Source organism: Lepidochelys kempii, chromosome 4 (genome assembly GCF_965140265.1).
Source record: "Lepidochelys kempii isolate rLepKem1 chromosome 4, rLepKem1.hap2, whole genome shotgun sequence".
Taxonomy (NCBI): Eukaryota; Metazoa; Chordata; order Testudines; family Cheloniidae; genus Lepidochelys; species Lepidochelys kempii.
The window spans coordinates 71587443-71611515 of NC_133259.1; the positions used below are offsets into that span (position 1 = coordinate 71587443).

At 42.1% G+C, this 24073-nt stretch overlaps 1 protein-coding gene across 3 annotated transcripts in view; it reads left to right on the forward strand.

Annotated features, from left to right (window-relative positions):
• GALNT7 (polypeptide N-acetylgalactosaminyltransferase 7) overlaps positions 1 to 20608 on the forward strand; it is a 111589-nt gene extending 90981 nt beyond the window's left edge. For all 3 annotated transcript variants that reach the window (XM_073341645.1, XM_073341644.1, XM_073341646.1), the window contains 4 exons: positions 7895 to 8113; positions 13932 to 14030; positions 15357 to 15485; positions 18234 to 20608. In XM_073341645.1, the coding sequence (XP_073197746.1) occupies positions 7895 to 8113; positions 13932 to 14030; positions 15357 to 15485; positions 18234 to 18371 (585 nt within the window). In that variant the 3' untranslated portion in view covers positions 18372 to 20608. The remainder of the gene's footprint in view (positions 1 to 7894; positions 8114 to 13931; positions 14031 to 15356; positions 15486 to 18233) is intronic.
• The last annotated feature ends 3465 nt before the right edge of the window (positions 20609 to 24073 follow it).

A 24073-nucleotide genomic window follows, 5' to 3' on the forward strand; every position in this document is an offset into this window, starting at 1 on the left:
GAGACCCCACCATATGTCCAAGAGCCAGGAATTATGAGTATCTATGGGGACTATTTCCCTGTCCACCGCCTCAGTGGGCTTACTGGAATCCATTGGGTTATCTCTGTGAACAATTTTATAGGGTTCCAACCAGAAAGAGACCGCATTACCGCATCATTCACAGGCACTGACTGACCAACGTTCAGTACTGCATGATCATCCTCTGGTACTTTATGCCCCCTTGGCAACAGGAGATACCTAAGAACAGTATGAAGAGAAACTTACCCCCATCAGCTAAATCCTATTCATCCCTAGATGAAGTGGTAATGCTGCCGCCGCCACCTTCTTATGCCGATGATTTTCGGGCCTTTGAAGACCTCATGAAACACCTGGTGAAATCTCTCCAGATCCCATTAGAGGAGATCCAAGAGTCTCAACTCTCCTTGATGAACATGTCAGATATCACCCTACAGGAAAAAATCACCAAAAAATGAGGCTCTGTTGTTGCCTGCTCATGCAGTCTGGTCAACACCTGTCACTATCCAGTCCACCTTTAAATGGGCAAATAAAAAGTATTATATTCCAGTCAAGGAGATGGAGCGTTTCTTTTCCCACCATATTCCCAGTTTTCTGGTGTAGGACGCAGTTAAGAAAAGGAATAGGGAGATCTTCTTTTTATGATAAGGAGTCCAAACTTTTAGATCTCCTGGGTAGGAAAAGTTACTCCTTGGTAGCTCTTCAGTTTTGTAAAGCAAACTACCAAACCCTGTTGGAGAAATATGACTTCAATACAGATTCCAAGTTCACTCATTTTATTGAACATCTGCCACAGGACCAGAGAGAAAAAATTCAGGCCCTCATTTCGGAGGGTCAGTTGATAGAAAAAACCTTCCTCCAAGCTGCTCTAGATGCCATGGGCACGGCTTCTAGATCCCTCGCTGTGACTGTGGTTATATAGAGAGCATCTTGGTTCCAGCCTTCCAGTCTCCAAAGAGAGGTGCAGAATACAGCTGAAGACTTTCCCTTTGAAGGGCCAAGTTTTTCAGCTCTGACATGGACTCTTCCCTCTACACTCTGAGGGACTCAGCAACTACCTTGTGGTCACTGGGAATTTATGTTCATGCAACAAAAAGATGGTTTAGTAGATCTCAAATGTCATAGCAATATAGGCCATTCCAATACATCTGCAACAGGTTTTTCCCAGACTTTCAGAGGAGGAGATTTAGACCTCAGAGCAGAGGACCATCCCCTTCTACAGCAATATCATCTGCACCTCCTTTTAAGAAACAGTTTTGACATCTCGGTCAAGGGCCTCAACCAATCTACCTTCCACTTCCTCCTTGCCTGGGCACAAATTATCTTAGACAGATGGATTTTGGAGGTGATCAACATGGAATAGTGTCACGCTGCCTGGAATGATTTATGACCATGAGTGTCTGTCTCAGGGCAGATTGTAAAAAGCAGGACAGACACCCCAAACTGGGGATATGTTCTATAATTAGGTTTCAGCAAGCCAGTAACAAATGTGAACTCCTGGATCAAAGTTTTACCATAGAGTCACACATAGTCCCCTTGGGCAGTCTAGGCAAGCTGGACTTAGTGATAAATGGTCACTTACCTGAATATTTTGTGATTTTTAGTATTACTCCCAGTCCCAAGACTGCAGTTCAATTTGTACCTTAGGTCTCACCCAAAAGACATAAGAGCATAAGAATAGCCATACTGGGTCAGACCAAAGGTCCATCTAGCCCAGTATCCGGTCTTCTGACAGTGACCAATGCCAGGTGCCCCAGAGGGAATGAACAGAACAGGTAATTATCAAGTGATCCATCCCCTGTTGCCCATTCCCAACTTCTGGCAAACAAACACTAGGGACACCATCCCAGTCCCTCCTGGCTAATAGCCATTGATGGACCTATCTTCCATGAACTTATCTAGTTCTCTTTTGACAACACTGTTAGCCAATCCTATAGTAAACTAATTAAGGATTTGTTAACTAGGAAAAAGAAGTGAGTTATTTACAGGTTTAAGCGGGCAACATATATGCACAAATGAGTTTGTCTGTGACTCCAAAGGTGACAGATGTAGTACAGGACCCCGGCCTTCCGCGAAGCCCGAGCTCGTAAACTGGAAAAATATGCCCCCCTGGCTGACACCCTGAGAGCGAAGGGCTACAAGGTGCAGATGGATGCCCTGATCATCGGAGCCGTGGGCGCTTGGGACCCCTGCAACGAGCGTGTGCTGCAGACCTGTGGGATTGGTCGACGCTACACACGGCTCATGCGGCGCCTCATGGTCTCGGACACCATCCGATGGTCCAGGGACATCTACATCAAACACATCACCGGCCACCAACAGTACCAGGAGGTGTGAGCCGGGACGACATCATGCATCAACTATGGGAAAGGGACTGAGAGACTTTTTCCATTGGACCATATGAAGTGGAACCATAAACTCACTGAACATTAAATCCCACCAAATGAGGGTAGATCCATCCTCATCATCGTATCCACCCATTATACTCCACACCTGAACATAGCCATTATATGGACAACATACCCCCATACCTCAATGTCTGTACTTTGACCCGTTAAACTTTTACCCCCAATCGGGGAGATTGCAGCTTGTATTCCTTCCTAAACCGAATTTCGCACCCCTTGATAATTTGTACCTTATTCCCTGATAACCAGGACCTTCTGTGCTTAAACTCTGTGCTGTTTTCTTTTTACTTCAACATTATCTCAATAAAATTATTAAATCTGTCAGTATTGAATGTCTTTTCAGGGCTAACCCAGCTTGATCCTGGCAATTTATGCTTTTTTTTTTTGGCTCCAGCCCTTGTAAGAGTCCAAACAGCAAAGAGCTAAGAAATCTTCATCAGCTATCTTTGTTTCCCTCTTCCTGCATTCTAACTGATAGGACAAAGCCTTCCGCACATACTTCTCCATGGATAGATGGGGCAACCAATAAAGCTTTTGTCCTACAATGGCCCACTTAATTTTGATAGTCCTCCTGGATGAGTGGGGAGAGCCACTCTTCCCATCTGAGTTCACAGGTTCAGAGCAGACATTTTTACAATTATAAAACAAATTTATATTTTACCTTGTAGCATGGAATACAGACATTATAAGTAAGATTAAGGCATGCAGCAACTAACAAGCATTTTATAGGTTTAGAGTCTAAACACATTGTTACAAATCTTAACATCTTGAACAATATTAAAATATACATGAGCTGGTGTGGTTTCCAGCTACGAAATTGTTAGTGTTCAGCTGAAGTCTACAGACTTGGCAAGTGCTGGTACCAGGTTTACCAGTATCACAGATACTCCATCCATTTCCACACCATCCCCCACCACCTGTCTTCTCCATCCCTCTTCAGGGACCCCTCTTAGAAAGATCTCTTGAAACAAGACATCCAGTCTTTCTTTCTTCTGCAGGTAATTGAGCCAGTCCCCACAGAGCTCATCAGAAGATGTTCTGTTCCAACTATTTCTTAGTTCCCAAGAGGGGCAGAATCCTTGACTTAAGAAATGTGAACACCTGTATCCTTTCACAGCACTTCAGGATTGTGATGCTAGCCACTGTAATCCTATCCCTATATCCAGGAAACTGGTTTGTTGCCTTTGACCTCCAGGAAGCCTACTTTCATGTACTTACCCACTAATCCCAAAAACATTTCCTACGCTTCAAATTAAGCTCAGAACACTACCAATACAGTCATTCCCTTCAGCTCTCCACAGTCCCAAGGGTCTTTACAAAGTTTCTCTCGGCAGATAGTCCATCTGCCTCAGTGGAGCATAGCAGTATTCCCTTACTTGGACGATTGGCTCCTCAGGGGTTGATCATTTCTAGAGGTCCAGGTTGCAACCTCCAGGGCTCTAGCCCTGTTTCACTCTCTGGGCCTTCTCATCAATATAAGGAAGTCCACACTGACCCTAATCTAAAGAATTGACTTCATTTGAGTCACTCTAGATTCCCTAACTGCCACAGCCAAAGAGAGAGTCTCCACTTTGTCCATTCTAATCTCAATAATACAATACAGCTCACAAACAACTGCAAGAACTTGCTATAACTCATGGGCTACATGGCAGCCTCCATGTCTGTTGTGCCTCATGCGAGACTTCTCCTCACGTGCCTTCAGACATGGCTACGGTCCAGGTACACCCCAAACAGACAGTCTTTCCAAGCGCATCACAATACCTCAAAGTTCTGGACTTAGGTGGTGGAAGGAAACACTGAAGTTCTGCATGGGAACCCCATTCTCACATCCCTCACAGATACAATAGATACTTCTTAGATGGGAAGCTCACTTCCAAGGGGCCACAGTCCAGGACAAGTGGTCTGCATAAGAGGTTATGCTCCACATCAACATTCTGAAGCTGACAGCAGTTAGTTACACTCACCAATACTTCCTTCACCCCATACAGGGTCATTCCATCCGTGTAACGCTGGACAAAAGAGCAGCACTATATTATCAACTGATGGGGCAGAGCAAGATTCTAGTCCTTATGCTTAGATTCATTAAGGCTATAGAACCAGTGCATTTCCCATCAGATAGAGATCTCCACTGTCTATCTTCTAGGCCTCCAGAATACAGTTGCAGACTCCCTGAGCAGACATTTCCTTCAGGATCACAAATGGGAGCTCAACGATTCTGTCTTCCACAGTATGTGCCAGATTTGGGGCTTCCAAGAAGCAGACCTCTTTGCCACCCCAAACAACACAAAAAGCCACCTTTTCTGCTCCAAGGGAGGATACAGCTGCCACTCATTGGGAGATGCCCTCATAATGCTGTGGCCCCATCCCCTATTGTATGCTTATCTGCCTCTACCTCTAATGCTCAAGCCCTTACTCAAACCATGTCAGGAAAGAGCAAGGGTTCTTTTCATAGCACAGCACCAAGACAAGTGTGGTATTTGAACCTCCTCCACCTCTGTGACAACACCTCTCTGTCTTCCTATCGAGAAGGATCTCCTGACACAGAACTCAGGGACCCTGATCCATCCCAACCCCTCCTCCTTGAAGCTGAGAGCATGGTTCCTGGATGGTTCTTGAGCATGGAGCTAACCTGTTCAGGTGAGGTCCAGTCAGTTCTCCTATCAAGCAGGAAACCTAGTACTCACAAAACATTTTCAGAAGTGGAAATGCTTCCACTTCTGGTGTTCCCCTTTGCTCTTCCCAAGCCTCAGAGGTTCTGCTCTCCAAATCCTGGACTACCTGTTGGATTTAAAGATGCACAGTCTGTCAATGATGCACAGTCTGTTAATCGGGGTACATTTGACCGCTGTAACAGCCATCCATTCATCTGTTGAAGGCTTCTCAGACTTCGTCCACCCTACTACAGCTACATTCCTCAAGGGCGTATGCAATTTGTTTCCCCCCTGTACGGAACCCAGCTCCCCAATAGGACTTCAGATTGGTTCTCAGTCCCCTGAGGAAACCTCCATTTTGAACCAGTGGTGGTCTGTTTCTCTCCACATCTCCAAGTCTTCATTCCTCATAGCCATCACTTCAGGCAGTGAATGGGAGAGCTCAGTGCTCTTATGGTTGACCCACTATATACCACCTTTTATAAAGATGAGGTTACACTACATCCCCCTCCTCGCTTCCTCCTGAGGGTCTCTTTGGAGTACCACATTAAGCAAGAGATACACCTGCCTGTGTTCTACCCAAAAACCTCATACCTCCAGAGGAGTGAACCAGTTAACGTAGACTAGACATCAGAAGGACCCTCATCTTCTACCTTGACAGGATTAAGATCATCCTAAACTATGTGTGTCATTTGCAGAGGGGATGAAGAACAACCTCTTTCCACTCAAAGACTAAGTGGGTTTTGGGTTGCATCTTAACCTGCTATGAATCGGTGAGGATGCAGTTAGTTCCTTCATAGAGTGACAGCATGTTCCACTGGAGCTCAGTCCACATCTGTACTCTGCTGAAGGATGTTCCCATAACAGAAATTTGTAGTACAGCAACTTGGCCTTCCATTCATACCTTCGCCAAGTATTACACCATTTTACCTGCTTCCAGAGATTATACTACCTGTGGTGATGGTGATGCAGTCCTCTGAAACATTTTGGACTTGCCTCTTCAGCACTGACTTCCTGGCTGAGTTACTGCTTGGGAGTCTCCTACAGTGGAACATACATACTTAAAGGAGGAGATGTTACTTATTTTACAGTAACTGGAGTCCTTAGAGATGTTTTGTTCCTATGGATGCTTCACGTCCTGTCCTCCTTCCTCTCAGCACTGGAGGCTCGGCTTCACAGTCAAGAAGGAACTGAGTGACAGTAGGTCCATGCCTCCTTATATGCCATTGTTTGGAAGCCACAGGCGCTGCTATGAGCAGATGTGAGCCTGCAGACACCATTTTACATTCTCTGGTCAAGAGGGCACAGGCACATGGCCACAGGACAAAATATCTTGAAGAAATCAAGTTACTGTAAGTGACCGTACTCTCTCTATTTAAAGAACCCTCATTTTTCTTTAAGAATAGTCAGTAAGTCCTTGAAGCACTTGTTTATATGAAAATTCCTCATCAGGAATCATTTTCTTCCTATTGAGTAAAATATACACCACTACCATCCTCATAAATACTGTGTGATGCATTCCTGTGCTATAATAATATTCTGTTCTAGTTTAAAGTGCAGTTCTATTCTGAAAGTGACAAGGTAAAACTGGTACCTTCTTACTAAACAGGTCTCTACTCCCTTGTGTATTCAGTCATATCTGCTTACTTCAATGACAAGAATGTTTTAATTGCATATTGTTAACATTGTCTGTACCATGCTGAAAGAAAGAGAGAACCATCTGTGACAGATGCATTCAAATACTACAGTGATGAGGTCCATATAAAAATGTGTGCTAGACACTTCACATAACAGGTTCCTTGACAGCTTACTCCAAGGAAGAAAATGAAGACTGGGGAAGGGGGGAATAAGACCGCGTGTGATAAGATTGTGTGAAGTTAAAGATCATTTTACACTTTTTATTTTCATATATATATATATATATATATGTTTATAATCGTAATTCCTGTTAGTACTGCCGAGCCAATGCAGGCATGGGAGAAGAGATGGAATCTTTCTTGTGTATCAGTTGAACTGTTTAAGGCCTGATCCACACTTAAAACTCAGGTTGAAAAATTTATGCCCCAAGAGATGTCATTAAGCCAACCTATGTTCCAGTATAGACACAACTAATTCAATGGAAGAATTCTTCTGTCACCCTATCTGCTCCCAAGAGGTTAGATGGGGGGATTAACTACAATGACAGAAAAAAGCCCTTGTGTTGCTGTAGCAAGTGTCTGCACTACAGCACTGCAGTGACACAGCTGTGCTGCAGTGGCATCTGTAGTGTTGACAAAGCCCTAAAATCCAAATCACTTGTGGTATCCAGTTGGGGGTTAATAGGTGTCACTCTCTGTTTTAATGCTAGGAAGCGTAGAAGGTGAAAATAAACTGCAGATGACACATCACATTTTCTAGAGTATTGCAGTCAAATGAACAGCACTGTTTTCATTCTATTCATAACTAAGGTATCTTTTTCTTCAAAAAGAGAATTCCCCAGACTTAGTTATAATTACAACCTTCACTAAGGTTTCAGAGTGGTAGCCGGGTTAGTCTGTATCAGCAAAAAGAACGAGGAGTACTTGTACCTTCACTAAGCTCACTTACTTATGCTAGTCTTACCCCAAAAATATATAAAAAGGCTACTTTTGTGCTGTATCTTCTGTTAAAGGTGGCAAGTTGGGTGCGTATAACGCATGTATTAACATGTTTATAAGAATTCTTAAATATGTGGGATTAAATTCCTCATACATACATGGGTTCTGTTTTGCAGTAGTGATGGGTATGGGTTCTGGGTATGGGTTCTGTTTTGCAGTAGTGATGTTTTTTTCCCCCCCCATACAGAACTATGTCAGAGTGGTGGAAGTTTGGTGGGATGAGTACAAAGATTACTTCTATGCCAGTCGTCCAGAGACAAAAGCACTACCATATGGGGATGTATCTGAGCTGAAAAAGTTCCGTGAAGATCACAACTGCAAAAGTTTTAAATGGTTTATGGAAGAAATAGCCTATGATATAACCTCACACTATCCCTTACCGTCTAAAAATGTGGACTGGGGAGAGGTATGTACAGTAAATGTATCTAAAATCAGCACATGCGATAGGTTTTTAAAGTTGGGAGTCCACAATGAACTCTGTAACTTCTTGTACATGATAAATATTTTAATATTTAAACAGAAAACAAAGAACTATTTTGGTTACTGTTTATAAATGTGGAAAATGAGGGAGATATGTATATTATTTTTTTACAAGTATGGCATCACCTCAGTTTGTTTAATATTATCCTGCCCGAGTGTCAGGAGTTAAATCCAAGGAGGCTGTTAAGTGGCATGCAAACAAAACAATACAATGACAAAGATATGGCTCCTTAAGGGAACAATGGGTGGAGCTATTAATTGGGGGAATGCCTCTGCCTGGCTCCAACCTGGTTGGCATGTTTTACTCTTCTCAAGGCTAAAAGACTAAGATCATAGAGGATCCTAAACCTTCAAGATGCTTTCCTAGAGAAGAAGGGGCGGCGGGGAGATGAGTGGGCTGTCAGCAGCCATGGCTAGATATGAGTTTCTGGCAGACAGACTTGCCGAAGTGCAGCAGGCAGGCTGGCTCTCCAGAGATGGTAATAAACTGGACCTACCCAAGCTATGGATAGAGAGAGTAATCCTAGGCAGACTAATATGTGTATGCAACATTTAGTTGTTTAACCCATTTTCTTAGATGTTGTGTTCCTTTTGGCAAATCATACTACTTTGTTTTGAATAAGCTACTTTTTGAGTCACTTTAACTAGCTGCTGGTCACAGGTCTCCAGAGATAATGAGCTTGCAGGTGCTAAACCCACTGGAGCCTGTCAGGTTGACTCATTTGATAAATAGGGAGGCTGCAGCCCAGAGATCCAGTCTAAAAAGTGGCAGAACCACATGGTTCCACCAAGAGGGGAGGAAGGTAGCAAAGCCTGTCTCCCTGGGGTGAATGTGCGAAGGAGTTAGTGTTCTAAGGCACAATTTACCCAGTAACCATGACACTAAATAGCAAGTCTGGATAACACCTGACAGACAGGTATGAAAGTACTGTATTTATAGAGTAAGGACAGGAGATCAAATGCAACAGTAAGCAACCAAGTCATGATGTTTTAACGTGTGTTTTTTATTAGTTCTACATTTTTGTTGAGAATTCTTTTGTCTGTGTCTACTCTTCTTCATTGATGTTTATAATCCCGAGTCCTCCTTTCAGAGTAAGAATGTATTTTGAGAAGAAACTTGGAATCACAATATGGTGTTCAGTGCTCTTCACTATTTTTGAAGTAGGGGCCGCTTTGGCAAAAAAAACTTCAATGTGAAAGCCACACGGGGTGGGGTTGAAGTGTGAGAGATGGCCCAGGGTAGGGCAGAGGGTGGAGTGCAGAGGTGAGGGCTCTAGGGTGGATGAGGGTTTTGGGGTGTGGGAGGGGGCTCAGGGCTGGGGCAGATGGTTGGCATGCGGGGGTGAGGGCTACAGGGTGGGGATGGGGGTGAGGGGTTCAGGTGCAGGAGAGGGCTCAGGGCTGGGTCAGAGGGGTGGGATGCGGGGCATGGGTGAGGGCTCTGGCTGGGGGTGCTGGGCTCTGGGCTGGTGCCGGGGATGAGGAGTTTGGAATGCAGGCAGGCTGCCCCGGGGTTGGGGTCCAAGAACTCACCCCAGCCCTCTCCCTGCCAGCAGCAGCTAGCTCTGAGGAAGGGATGTTTCTCTCCCCTGCCGGCAGGCAGCACAGTAGCTCCAGGAGAAGGGGCCCTCTCTCCCCTCTGCCGGCCGGCAGCACAGGAGCAACGGGGGAAAGGGGCACTCTCTCTCCCCTGTCAGCAGCAGGGAGCTCCAGGGCCAGGGGAGAGCCCCACAGGAGCCCTGCAAGCCCCAACTTGCTTCCCTGCCCAGTTCCCACACATCCCCAACCTCTCTCCTCTCCAAGTCTCTGCTGTGCGGCCCTTTCGAGCTGCTGCACAGGTATTTACAGCCTGCTGTGCGGCTGCGCAGCTTCGAGAGAACTTAGGGAGCTGCCACTGGCTCGCAGGCCTTGCAATGAAGAACACTGGTGTATGTAGAGAAGGCATATCTGGAGACAATTACTCATTCAGAATAATCAAGATATTTGCATTTGAATGTGACTTTGAAGGCTGTTAAAATTACTGGGACATCACAGATTCAGCATTCTCATTTAATTGCAAGAAAAACTACTTGGCAGGGTTTAAATTCAGCATGTGATTTACAGGAATTGAATGCTCTTTCACAGATTTACAGGAATTGAATGCTCTTTCACAGACAATCCTAGTTGGGTTTTTTACATACTCCTTTGTAGGATTCCCTGTTCAGCCAGGGAAATGCCTTGGCTTACGAAGATTGTTTATTAGTCACCCAGAAGCCCTGCCCTGTCTCCTCCATGAGTACACTGAACCCACTTCTGCAGAACCTGGAGGCAGAGATAGTGAATGTTCTAACTGGCAGAATAAGCCCTGAGTTCCATCCTACTTCTTAGTCAATTGGATAATCCATTAGATGTGCAAGGGAGTAGTTTAAAGAACTTCCTCTTCTATGGGTATGAAGGGTCTACTTATGTGACTTCAAGAGAGCAGTGGTGGAGTACAGAGTTGTCCAGTGCACAACAGGCATGTTGGGAATCTGTCAGGGTCTATTATGAGGCCTTTGAAATTGTTTGTACAAAGTGCATATGAAGATGGACAAACAGTCCTGCATCTGGAAGCCCGGGGAAATAAGACCATCTCCATCAAGGCAAATCTCTTGCCCAAGAGTTAATACAAAGCAGTACATTAGTGGATCAGCTATAGAACTGTTCCAAAGTCCACCTAAGGTGGGGAAAATGTGTCAACATCTAGCTCCTGACTGAGCTGTGAGAGTCACTGTGATAGTGTCTGGAAAAAAGAAGGCAATGAGGGACACCTGACAGAGAGCATCCCTGAAAAAAGGAATTGAAGCCAGCAGCCCCTGGGACTTGGATGAAGTGACAAGGAAGCTTGAAGTAGTGTGACATCAATCAGAGTGCTATGTCCTCAGGCTTCTCTGAAATGTTTTTGATCTCTCTTAATTGATGGCCAGCAGTCATTACACAATGTTTACAGTATTTTAATGCTCCTTTGTTTCACTTTTAATAACATTGCCTCAATTAATGACAGGTTTCAGAGTAGCAGCCATGTTAGTCTGTATTCACAAAAAGAAAAGGAGTACTTGTGGCACCTTAGAGACTAACAAATTTATTTGAGCGTAGGCTTTCTTGAGCTACAGCTCACTTCATCGGATGCCACAAGTCCTCCTTTTCTTATTGCCTCAACTGTATTTCTGGGTGGCCAAAAACATTTTTGACTCTGCTACTTGGATACAAGGTTCTTTCCAATCCTATTTTTCTCACATTTAAAGGATTCCTTCACTAAGTGGATGGCTGCTTTTTATTGTAGCCTCTTGGGCTAGTGTTCATGTAAATCCTTCACTAATTTCCAGCTGTTTAAAACACCCTAACTTTCAGGTAGGTTCTCCCTCCTTGTTTGTGGAATCACTAGACTAGAATGCTGGTGAACAACCACGACACTGATGTAGTTAGTCATTGGCTGCATGTGTGTTCTCTCTGCGTGCTGCATTGGCTCTGGCCAGATAGCCCATACAGCAGGCTCCGATCGAACTTCCCAATAAGACCACAAGACTTGGTTTAGTAGCAAAGGCACCCAGCCAGGTCCTAGCTCCCCGGTCAAATTTCTGCAGTTACACTAGCACATGTATGCCTGTAACAATGGACCAGCTCAGCGAATGGCAGGATTCTCCATTCCCCCCTTGGCCAGTCAAAGACACTCCCTCTGAGACTCTTCTTTATACACCAATACAAACAATTTACATATTGCCCCTGTGACATGGTTAGTTACCACCCTTTTACCTTGTACACATTGGGCTTATCGATCAAAACATCTCTATTCATCACCCTGTCATCCTGACCTTATCTTTAAGAGGGGGTCAGTGTGTCCTTGTATCGGCTTTGGGGAGTGTGTTTGCATCCTACTTGGTATCTGGGTGTTCTGGTACCACCCTTTTGGAAGGTGTTTACATGAGTCTCCTATGCCTAGAACTTCTCAGGAATGTGTATATTTTTGCAATACCAGCCTTATTCTTGCCAGGGTCTGTGAACCTGCACGCAGGCATGTTTTATAACGGGACCTGACTTCTGCTCACAGCCTGACATTTGCTAACTTTGCTTTCTATTAGCAAGGCTTGACCACTACTTTAGTTCAGACCTTTTATACAAGGGCTTGTGACTCAGGCTCTCTCTTTCTACTACAACTGGGTTAATATTTGACTGGAAATTTCATTAATCCCTGCTGTTCATGACTTCCAAAGGTTGGTGATAAATTGTATATGTTTGGGAAGACAGCTGTGATAAATATCCATAGATTTATAGAATTTAAGGCCAGAAGAGACCTTTAGATCACTCTAGGCTGCTGGCCAGTCCCCTCAGCCCAGGAAGAAGTGACATCATGTCCAGAATCTGGTGCAGACCCTCTTCTCAGGGCTTCCGTTTTATTTCTTCCACATAAAATTAGTGCAGCACATTGAGCATCCCTTCCCCCATAACCTGGGGTGTTCTGTAGGGGCTTATCTATTCACTACAGGTTTCCATTCTACAGGCCACTTGCCTGACAGCCAGACCCTGCTTCCTCCTACAGGAGTCAAACTACTTACTGGTAGTTCTAGCTCTCCTTCCTGTTACTGCCTTCAGGCTCCTGGCAGCTCTGTTCCAGCTGAGTCACTTTCTGCCTTTTTATAATCACCTGATTCTTTGCTGATATGTCTCAGCTACCTCCCTACTATAATATGCGAAGCTAGGCCCAACTCCTCTAAAAGGGAATTTTTGGCCATTCATCCCGTGACAATTAACTAGTCAAACAATATGTATATGACAGGCTCTTACAGTTCACCCAGTTACCCCTGCATTTAGCTCAAAAACTTGTTTGACTAAAGCATACTTTCCAAACAGGCATCCAGTCTTGATCTGAAGATATCAAAGGAGACATTTTTTTCCAGTGGTTAATCACCTTCACTGTTTGTTTGTTTTTTGCCTTATTTCCCATTTGTATATGACTGACTTTAGCTGCCAATCATGAATCATTTAGTACCCAGTGTTTCCCCTCTCCTCCCCCCCCCCCCCCAATGTATCAGATAAGCTCTCCGTTTTCTTTTTCATTGAGCTCTTTAAGTCTCTCAATGTGTACGGCATTTTCTCCGTACTTCAAATAATTTTGTGGTTCTTTTCTGCACCCTCTAGTTTTGCACAATCTTTTTTAAAATGCGGACACCAGAACTCTACAATGTTGACGCTTTATCATAGTAATTTTCTGACATTCAGGTCAAGCTCCATTTCGTTTTAAGTCTGAATAAAACAACCTTCTATCTCATCCCTCAGATCCTCTCCTAGGTGGAAAGCCCGATCAACCCTAATTACAAGCCCCTGCTGCACACCATTTAGGAACATATAAAGAATTGAACATCCTTTCATGGGGGATTAACTGCATAAGAAACCAGGCCTACACCTGAAAGAGCTCCTGCTCTGTATGAATATGGTAAATTTGAAATCAAACTTCCATACAGTATATTCACTAGCATACTTATGTCTGTTATCTCACAATAGCTCTCAAATTAGTATGGCCAGTTGGATTCATAAAACTTTCTCCTGATAATTTAACAGCCTTATCTCATTTGATTCCAATTTCTTGCAGTCTTGCTTCAAATATCTGTGTATACTATTCGTTTTGGAGGACGATGAGTAGGATATTCCTTAACTTCTTTGCACTGGACATCATATTTGTCCAAGGTCTAAACTAAAGTGCAAAACCCCTTTTCCCCTTCTCCCCACAGATCAGAGGCTTTGAAACTGCTTACTGCATAGATAGCATGGGGCACACCAATGGCGGCTTTGTTGAACTTGGACCATGCCACAGAATGGGAGGAAATCAGGTAAATAACCTTGAGGCGAGAAGTTTGAAAGAGACAGTCGATGCAATGAATAATCATAAAGCTGTTTCTCTGATAAAGTCCCTAAAACTACTGTGCTTACCAAAAAGTAGAATAAATGCGGGGGAAAAGTCGTGAACTGTGTCAGCTTTTATGGGTGGGAATTTGGGATTTGTTTCCACTCAGGAAATATTCCCCTTACCCACTGTGGTGCCTTAGTTATTACTTCTCAGAACTGTGATATAGTTATAGGTCTGCAATGCACTGATGCACTAAATGGCTTTCCACTACCAGAAACAAGGAATCAAATACAAATTAATTCATAAGTGAAGCTGAGTTAAACTGGAAAAAGCTTAGTTCCTAATAGATAATTGTAATAAGACTATTGCACAATTTGCCCCACGTCTTCACAATTTTGCCATCTCACCACCACAAGGACAAATGTACAACCTACTTCAGGCAGTCAGGTAGCTTTATCTTCTTGAATTTGATACTTTAAATTTTGGAAGTCTGTAAACTGAAAAATGGCTCAAAGCAAAATGGTAAGAAGAGGTTAACAAAAAGTTATCTTCCATATATATATATATGACTTAACCCTATGCAGTCAAGCTTTGTCAGTAGTGCAGTAACATACAGGATGATGTCCCTGTTCAAAAATCATGTTCAGTTGGCTCTTAATGTAAAAATGTCACTGTTGTCACTGTAGTTTAAAATATAGCACAGTACCCTGTGAAAATACATTTTCAGTATACAGTACTCGAGAAAGCCTGTGAAAAAATCATTCTTTTTCAGTCCTAAAATCTTACCTTAATAAAATGCCAATCTAAGAAGTAGCAGAAATTATCTGTTTGTATTTAAGTTTGGTAGTTTTCCCTCTGGCCCAGTGCTCTTTAGTTTTTAAATTTATTATTGTCTTCATTTGAAAATACTGGTGAGGACAAAAGTTCACTGGCTATCAGCTCTTTGAAAGATAGTGATTATATAGCCATCAAACTGCAGATTGATTTATCCAGCTCTTCTCAGGAGCCTCTCAGATAACATCTTTTGCATTTATCCCCTTTGTTCTTAACTTAATTTAGTAGTCTCATATATTTAGTTTTCTGAGCTCAGAAAGAAGGTACTTCATATGCTAAGTCTCTGATAATGAAAAGCTAATATGTTGCATCACTTAAAATAAATCACCCCTATTCAAGCAAAAGTAGGTGTGATGATAATTTCAAAAGACTATTCCAGACGATTTAAATTAATCGTTATAGTATTGCTTCTAACATTTCAGTTACCTTATAAGTTCACCCTTTGTGTTTACAGTAACAAAAATTTTTCTTTTAGCTTTTTCGAATAAATGAAGCTAATCAACTCATGCAGTATGACCAGTGTTTGACTAAAGGACCTGATGGATCAAAAGTTATGATTACGCACTGTAATCTGAATGAATACAAGGAATGGCAATACTTCAAGGTATGTGAGCATATGGTGCAAGGGTAGGCAATTTGTTAAGACGTTTTTTAAACCCCATGTCGTTAGACTTTGTGCACACATCTGGAAGTAAAACTGTAGGACCAGATTCACTGAACTTGGTGTGGCAAAATGTAAATTTCACTTTCCTGTACCAGGCTCTCCCCTTGCTTTCTGGGAGGAATTCACTCTGAGGGAAGATGGGTTTTGTTGACACTCTCCCAGGATTTCCACTGCAGGAAAGCAGCTTTAAGTTCCACCAGGACAGCTGCTGCCAAGGAAGAGGGAGAAAAATTGTTCTCCTTAACCTCTGAGGATAGGACAAGAAGCAATGGGTTTAAATTGCAGCAAGGGTGGTTTCAGTTAAATATTAGGAAAAACTTCGTAACTGTCAGTGTGGTTAAATACTGGAATAAATTGCCTAGGGAGGTTGTGGAATCTCCATCATTGGAGATTTTAAGAGCAGGTTAGACAAACACCGCTCAGGGGTGGTCTAGATAATACTTAGTCCTGCGATCAGTACAGGGGACTGGATTAAATGACCTCTCAAGATCCCTGCCGGTCCTATGATTCCATGGGTATGTGCTGAATCAGCACATTCCCGCTGCCCCCTTTTTGGCACTGTGGTGGCCCGCACACCCCGATGAAGGTTGCAACAGCTTATGCTCACAGCAGCCTTCCTGCTAATGTCCTTCCCACCAAGAGAGTTCTCTACAATGTCTGTACTGCCAGAAGCTGGCATAGATGCTAGGGTGAATTTAGCAGCTCGAATAATGTAATTTGATTACCTTGCATATCTAGACTGAAATAGCGTTCCATTTAAATTACATTCTTCAGCAGTCCTGAGAGGGGATAAGGGAAGTACAGCAATGCTAATTCTATTTCTGCTAAATTTAATTATTTTTATGTGTTGCCCTGTGCCTTGTTCAGCATTTGGTTTTGTTCTTTTGAGTTAGCTAACTATTCGCTGAGTAAATATTGTCTTATCTTTTCTAAATGATGTGTGTGGCTGCTGTGTAATGCTGTTGTGAAAGATCTGAATTTTTAAATGAAGTATTGATTTCATAGCTTGTAATAGTTATTAAGTAAATACGTATTTTCGTATAGGTATTAACTTTGAAAACATTTTTATCATACTCTATTATATTTAATGAGTCAGCTTATACTTTTGTTCCAGTAAAAAGAGAGAGACAGAGTACACTAATAAGGAAATTTGGCCTTTAAATACGTGCACACACACACCTCGATTGTGTATTTGAGGGCATAATATGGTCTAATAGGGTTGAATGCCAGATTGCTATTACCCAGTTGTTTTCTGAATCATTACCATCTAGCTTGTTGGGCATTTATTAATTCACTCATTAGTCTGTTGGTATCTGAATTCTATTTGCCTGAAGCAGCTAGATTCTTTGTTAAGCATTATGTGGTGAAAGTCCATTTGCCTTCCACTGACATGCAAGTTTTTGTAATATTTGCATACAGCTGTGAAGTCCTGAATAACAAAAAGCTGTTTGTATGGAGCTAAAAAGTTGGGAAGAGACAGACAAGATCTTTAAATTCCAGGAATTTAGATAAAAATCAATACACACTGTTTTGGTGTCTACTTTGTTCTGTAGTATATATGTATAACTTGTTTGCTCTCCACCAATTCTAATGTGGCCCAGCATGTTACTTGCCACTTCATTAGGCTTTGTTTTTACATGAGTTGAATCCCTTTCCACAGTAGCTGTGCCAATTGTGCAATTGTTTGCTTCAGTGTTTCTGTTACTAGAAGTTAGGAGACAGTGGTCCAGTAGGCACAGCACAGAATGTGGACCAAAACATTGGGTTTATTTTCAAAGAAACGTGATAAAAGACGATAAAAGATGGGTAAGCAAACAAACACTGGAAACTGGGTGCACTTGTGAGCCAGATTTTCAGTGTTTAATTACTGTGCAACCCATTTTTAAAATATATTCTCACTGAGGGGGGTGGACTGGGGCAGAAAGATAACAATTATAATCAGTACAAGAAATGTGATGCCCAGGGCAGACATGAACAGCAACATTTTTGGGGAGGTGTTTCTGTGTCGGTCAAACAGTCACAATATTTGTGCCACTGTAGTGAATCAGTTATGTGACTATAGGGATTCGGTAGCAGTGCTGCTATAGGCCACTCAGGTATCCCAGAGAGAGTATAGCCAGATCTGGTCAGACTATTCCCTTTGTCTTTTGCTGACTTTTGTTGATCTGGGGGACAACAGCTATCTCATAACCCCACTTCTCCCTGCTACCATTGGAAAAAGGAAATGTGGGAGAAGAGCTGAGGCAAATCCTCACTTTCACCCCAAATATTTGAATTGCTCTGATGTTGGCATTATGGTTATAAGTTTAGGTGAAGCATAAACAGCCAGATCAGATAGCAATCCTAAGCAGGAAAGGTCTTGTTTTCAAGCATTTGTCTTTAATAAAAAAAAATTGTCTAACCTAGATTTTTTTAAATCAAACATTGAAAACATAGTTTAGAATCAGTTATGCAGAATTAACCTGTTTCCTATGAGGAATAAGTATGGGTTTTTAAAATGGACCAAGTGCATCTATTTACTTTTATAATGTAACATTTCAAGATGTGAAAATGTAGGCCTAAAAAGTGATAAAATTATTAATGTAGAAATGATACTTTCACAAGGACCCTGGGTAATTTGTTTTTAAACAGCTACACATATTAGATGGGGAAAATTTTAAATCTATTTCTGATTCTTTTGTTTTCCAGAAGCTACATAGATTTACCCATATTCCTTCAGGGAAGTGCTTAGATCGCTCAGAGGTCTTACACCAAGTCTTTATCACTGAATGTGACTCCGGTAAAGCAACACAAAAATGGGAAATGAACAACATTCTTAGTGTATAGACAAAACAAACAAAAACCTGGCCTACTGAAACATTAATTTGTGCAGGACTGAAAATAACCTGAAAACTGCTGCAACTATTAACTTTGTACAGCTGCAAGCCTGAAATCTCCTAACTTGGCTGAAGGACATAGATGAACTGTGATATTACAATAACATTATCATCTGCAGTTAATGTTTACAAAACTGCTTTTACCTTAAACTTTGTAGATGTTTACATCTTTTTGTTTTAAGATGTTAGGGGTTTCATGTGCTCTTATCTGTGTTTTATAGGAACAAAGTTAAAGGCACTGTGGTCTTCTTTGGGATTTCACTCAGGGGTCTGAAGGCAGTTTTTTTACACACACTTGAAAAGGTTGGAGTAACCAGACTTTCACATAATGTGGTGATTATCAACCTGTTGTATCTTTTTATTTAATTTTACATCCTACCAAGCACTGCCACAGGTTACTAGCCAGAGTGGCCTTCTTTCACAATCATGCTGCTTTTTTGGAAAGGTAGATTTCAACATATTTAGTGCCTCTTTCATTTCTCTATATATTTTACACGAAAAACATTTGATGGACTGTATGGTATGGATATGTTGATATGTCATTGATAAGGATTAATTGTACCACCCATGTAATTACCTAAGACAAGTTTGTGTTGCCAATGTGACTTCTGTATTTACTACATATTGGTAAGGCAAATAAAGGTACAGACCACACCAGAAATGCTGTAGGGGGTCCCAAAAATATTGCAAAATGTCCCTTTTGAAGCTAGGTTCTGTAATTTCACTGGAAATATGCTGAGTAGCACCTGGATGCAGCTGGTATATTAGGCTTTGTCTACACTAGCGCTTTTGTTGGATCGGTGAGTGAAAAACCCCCACCCCAACTGACGTAAGTTTTACCAACAAAAGCGCCAGTGTAGACAGTGCTGTCAGCGGGAGAGCGTCTCCCTCCAACATAGTTATAACTGCTCGTTGGGGGTGGTTTAATTAATGCTGCAGGGAGAGCGTTACAGCGGCGCAGCTACAGTGGTACAGCTGTGCTGCTGTAAGATCCAGAGTGTAGACATAGTCTGAGACAGCACTAAAGCAATTAAACATTTATTTTATTTTCAGTATTAAAAAAAAGCCAAAAGAAACTGAACCTGAAAGCGTTCCGTGATATATCTGATGAAGAGAGCGCTCTGAATTACAGCTAAGAACTTACAAACACTAACTTCTTTGTTTTATCATGCCGTACAAACCTCTGATGTATTTTAAAGCTAAAGCAATGTATAAAATTAAGAATGGTCAAGGATTTTGTGACATTGTTAATATAAATTGAATTCACCTGGAGGTGAACTAAAACTTTAAGTTAAAAAAAAAAAATTCAAACTAATTAACATACAGGGGTAGACTTTAAAGGGGCACTATCAACTAGTTTTAGATCCAGACTCTGAGACTATTAACATCATGAGTTGCCTTGACTTACTAGGAGTTGAGCCCTTTGCACCTCACAGGATCAGACCTTGAAAGTATTTGTTTTAGAACCAAATTCTACCCTCAAATGCAGATTAGCATTGCGTGTAACTTCCATTTAAGTTAGTAAGGGTTATGTATCACAGCTTTATAAAGGTCAAATTCTGCCTTTAGATATCTATCTATGCATATTTTGGCAATGATTTGGGATCTCTGGCTTCTTTAAACTTCTCAGCTGTCCTTTAAAAGGTGTGAAAAATAAAATTAGAAAATAAAGGAGGGAAAAACTGGAAAAAGGAGAATAAGAGTATAGGTAACTTTATTATTTGTGTGTGTGAAAACTGACTCCATTTTTTGTGTTGGGTAGATTAATCATGTTACTATGCATCAGTGAAAGAAAGGTGGCATATAAATCGTGAAGGTGTGTATTTTAAATGGGTATTTTGTGCAATTCATTAAAAGATACTGTATGTGCATATGAATCTGTATCTGAAACTGCAAACTACAAAACATGAAAACATCAGAAGCTGTTGCTGTAATGACTTTTCCTATTGTAGCCTGCTTGGGGAAATTTTTTTTCCCATATCTTGCTTTGTAAACTGATGATAATATCACTATGCATTTCTACACATTTTATAAATTTGATTTATGCAGATTTTGATACACTGTATGTTTCTGTAGAAATTGTATAAATCTTCAAAAGTTTTATTAGGATAAATTTGGGAAGACGATGTGCATCTTAATGCTGGGTGGTTTGTTTTCTAGGTGAGGAAAATAAATCAAATATTTTAACTTGTGGGTTTGTTATACTTCTGCATATGAACTAATTCTTTAATATCATTGTAGGAACTTTTCCCCCAAATCTAAATTGATTCAGACAACTTTGAGTGCTATATACTTAAAAGTATTTAAAAGTAGAGGATTCTATTTTACTTTTATTCAGGTGCCCATTGTCACTGAAGTAAAGGCCAAGTCTTCTAGCTGCCTGTATGGCACAACTAGAGATTGTATTCCCCTATCCTGAGCTGATTGGACAAGAAATGAGGATACCAATTTAAAAACTGCTGCTTCCAATGCTGCTGCCTCTCTAGGACCTCATCTTATTTTTTTAAAGATAGAAGAATGTGAAGCTAACACCCTCACCATCAGTCAGTCTGGCAAAGGACACAGAAACAGATCTGAAGGAGTTCAGACACCAACAGCGTTGTGTTCAAGCTTCCCCTCGTCCTAGGAAGCCTATGACACTTGTAGAATTACTGTACCAGCTGGGAGCAGGTTTCCTTGGGACTGAAAGCCTCTGACATCAAGTAGTTCCCTAAACCACCCTGCTTCAAGGCAGGCTTTTACATTTTACATATGGGGTGCCAAGAAAGTGTCAGAACTGGTGAGTTCCAGAATCAACCCACTGGTTCTTTTCCCCATTTACAGTCATATTCCTGCAACTGCTACCTACCTTTTCTACGCCATCCACCCCAACTTGGCTATCTTCAGAACCAAGAACAGCACCAGCTGCTCCTCTGAAAATATATCCAGGAGCCCTCATAATCTCAGTGTGGGCCTGAAGTGTAAAGATGCTACACACAGCACCAGGCTAGTGAGGAACCCCCTTCAAGACAAAATGGCATGTGCAGCTGGATATGAAAATACAAAGGGATGCTTACAATAAGAGTTTTTTCTCCAAGTCTTTGCTATGTCAACCAGACTTTCAAACAACCTCCAATTTGGACCACTAACCCAACCCTGAACTCTGAGTACACAGCAGTTTGCAAGACAGTGTGATTAGGCATATGCTTTTTAACACACAACCAAAAATGAATAAATGCTGTCACCCTCCCCCTGTAATTGATGGTTTGAATGGAATCTGGAAGAATAGTTAAGGCCTTATGATCATGGGTTGGGGAGGGACAGGACAGACTGGAGGCCACAGAACATTAATGCCCCATGTGTGGGGAAGTATAAATCCAGCACAGCAGCAAAACGGAGTCTGCTAAAGGATTAGGACAGGAAACCAGAGTGAAGTGGATTTTTGAGGTTAGGAAAACCATGTTCCCTAGAATATTTTCCATTCCTATCAAGGTCTTCATGAGAGATGGGGCACTGCTTTTGTCATGTGGTCAATAGTAGGTAATTATAGGACTGAAAGGGACCTCAAGAGGTTCTCTAGTCCAGTCCCCTACACTCATGGCAGGACTATTATCTAGACCATTCCTGACAGGTGTTTATCTAAGCTTAAAAATCTCCAATGATGGAGATTCCACAACCTCCCTAGGCAATTTATTCCAGTCCTTAACCACCCTGATAATTAAGAAGTTTTTCCTAATGTCCAGCCTAAACCTCCCTTGCTACAATTTAAGCTCATTGCTTCTTGTCCTATCCTCAGTGGTTAAGAACAGGTTTTCTCCCTTCTCTTTTAACAACCTTTTATGTACTTGACAACTGTTATGTCCCCTCTCAGTCTTCTCTTTTCCACACTAAACAAACCCAATTTTTTCAACCTTTCCTCAGTTTTCTAGCCCTTTAATCTTTTTGTTGCTCTGCTCTGGACTGTCCAATTTTTCCACATCTTTCCTGAAATGTGGCGCTCAGAATTGGACCCAATACTCTAGTTGAGGCCTAATCAGCATGAATTCTTGCTTACAACACTCCTGCTAATACATCCTAGAATGATGGTTGGTTGGTTGGTTTTTTTGCAACAGCGTTATGCTGTTGGCTCATATTTAGTTTGTGGTCCACTATGACCCCCCAGATCCCTTTCCGCAGTACTCCTTCCTAGGCAGTCATTTCCCATTTTGTATGTGTGCAACTGATTAAGTGGAGTACTTTGCATATGTCCTTATTGAATTTCATCCTATTCAGACCATTTCTCCAGTTTGTCCAGATGATTTTGAATTTTAATCCTATCCTCCAAAGCACTTGCAACCCCTCACAGCTTGATATTGTCCACAAACTTGGTAAGTGTACACTCTTTGCCAGGGGTGGGCAAACTTTTTGGCCTGAGGGCCACATCTGGGTATGGAAATTGTAGGGCAGGCATGAATACCTGGTGGGGGAGGGGGACTCTATGGGGTGTACCATGGGGGGGTTAAGGAATGTTAGGGAGGTGGGGGACACATGGGGTGTGGGCCTCTAGGGGCAGTACCAGGGACTCCCAGGGGGCCATACCACTGGCTGGTTTCGAGGCTCTTGAGAGTAGAGCCGTAGGAGACACTGAGGGGATGGGGCGTGCTGCCGCATGGTGGGGGGGAGCTACTGCTTGGGGTGGGGTTCTGACTCCAGAAACAGCATGGTTAAGTCGCACGTGCAGTGTGTGTGGTTCTGCATGCCAGAAGATAGTGCTCACAAACGGAATTGAGAGGTGGGGGTGGGGGAGTGCCAGGCAGCTAGAGCAGGGCAAGTGCCTGACCCTGCTCCCCAGCAGGGTCACCAAGGGTGGTTTGCCTGGGTCTCAGCAAGTCTGAAGCCCAAGCCCCACCACCCAGACCTAACGTTACATGCCCTCCCGCCTGTGGCTTGGTCTTTGGTCCTCCTCCTGGGGTCATGTAGTAATTTTTGTTAGGAGGCCCCGAGGCAATAAAGTTTGAGAAATACTGACCTAGTGCATAGGGTCACCCACAAGCCTCTTCCATTCTGAACTTGAGAAATAAGACCCTAAAAACATGGATATTCAAGCATGTGCTTTAAAAGTTTCTGAGCCTATGCAGACAGACAGCAGAATCAAGGACCTGATTATTTAAAGCAGAGTCCATTTGTTTGAATCAGTGTAATAGCTCCCAGTACCATCAAAATTACTTTGTAAAGTCCCCTTTTGTTAAGGGGAAGGGATCAGCTCACCAGTAAAGCACCAGTATACTTAAACTATATAAGTGAAAACATAGTGGTAGAATAAGATGGTTTAACATGTACAGAAAAAAAATTGTAAGGTAAAGCTGTTATCATTGTACCTATTGGCAGCTACAGAACATCTTTAGACAAAGCTTTAGGACCCCACCTCAATCTTTCCTTTTAAAGGTGGCAGTGTAGCTGGGGTGTGCAACATCAACATACCACCACTCCTATGCTAGCAGAATTCACTGATAATGTAATTTAATGGTATCAGTTAAGGAGGAACTATTTCACTCAAAGTGATTGAAGAAAATTGTTAATGTTCATTAACAAGCAAGTGTATTCACAACTTTAAGGCTATGTCTTCACCACAAAAAGGTTTTTATCGTCTTTAAAAAAAACAATTCTTTCAGCAGCAAAGAAGGCCTTTGGAAA